Consider the following 1,017-nt stretch of genomic DNA (forward strand, 5'->3'; position numbering starts at 1 on the left):
GTAACATTCCTTCATCTAATGTTGATGAACAGAAGAATCATTTAAATGAACTTACAAACCATCTAAAGAATATATATAATAAATGGGATATTATTTGTAATTCCACATACTATGGCAAAAATAAGTGCTATGAATATCTTAAATATTGGTTATATGGCAAATTAGCAGAAAAGAAACTGAATTTTTTTCGCATTCGTGAACTTAACGAAAATATAAATGAACTTATAAAGGAAAAACCTTATATTATTAACAAGGACGATTGCACAAGGAATTTTATAAAATGCCCTCCTATAGAAGTATTACATCATAAGAAAATATTATATGATTTTTTAGAATATTATATATATCTAAATGATGAATGGTCTAAAATAAAAGAAAAAGGAGAATACTGTAAATACATTACTCATATTTTCGAACTATACCATAAATTATATGAGGAGGATAGTCAATGGGGATTATTACGCAGATATGAAAATGAATTGAAGCTTTTTAGTACTACATTTACAAATGAAAATGTGTTATCTTCTTTAATATCAAGGTGTAATATTGATAATTCACTTATAAAATCATTCAAAGATGTTAAAACAACAGGCATGCTAGAAGAAAATCATTTGAGAGGACGCGCTATATTAAATCGTTATGATAATAGCTTTACCATCATACAAAATGAATATGTTCGTTTTCTTATTTGATAATATAATTAATTACAATGTATTATTTGAATATATTATTTTTCTTGAATTACAATGAAATCTATATCTATAAATTAAAGAATTACTTTATCCTATTAACTATTTTTATTCTTCAGGAAAATGTAATTAAAGAATTACCATCTTCTAATATATATAAAGAATTAGAAAAAGCAGTTTATGACAATGATTATAAAAGTACTCATTGTGATAATTTAATGTTTAATAATATTCAGATGAAAAATACTTGTAAAAAAATGGAAAATAATATAAAAACGTTACTAAATAATTCAGAAATGAATGACTTAAGTCATAGGGATCGTTGTAC

The 1,017-nt window shown here is 23.7% G+C and overlaps 1 protein-coding gene across 1 annotated transcript; it reads left to right on the forward strand.

Moving 5' to 3' along the window:
• Positions 1-168: 168 nt before the first annotated feature.
• PCYB_008230 (CYIR protein) lies at positions 169-692 on the forward strand (the record flags this gene model as incomplete). Its single annotated transcript, XM_004228244.1, has 1 exon — positions 169-692. A coding segment is annotated over one exon (522 nt), but the record flags the coding sequence as incomplete, so codon positions are not given.
• Between the last annotated feature and the right edge of the window lie 325 nt (positions 693-1,017).

The sequence above is a fragment of the Plasmodium cynomolgi genome, assembly GCF_000321355.1.
Source record: "Plasmodium cynomolgi strain B DNA, scaffold: 1619, whole genome shotgun sequence".
Lineage (NCBI taxonomy): Eukaryota > Apicomplexa > Aconoidasida > Haemosporida > Plasmodiidae > Plasmodium > Plasmodium cynomolgi.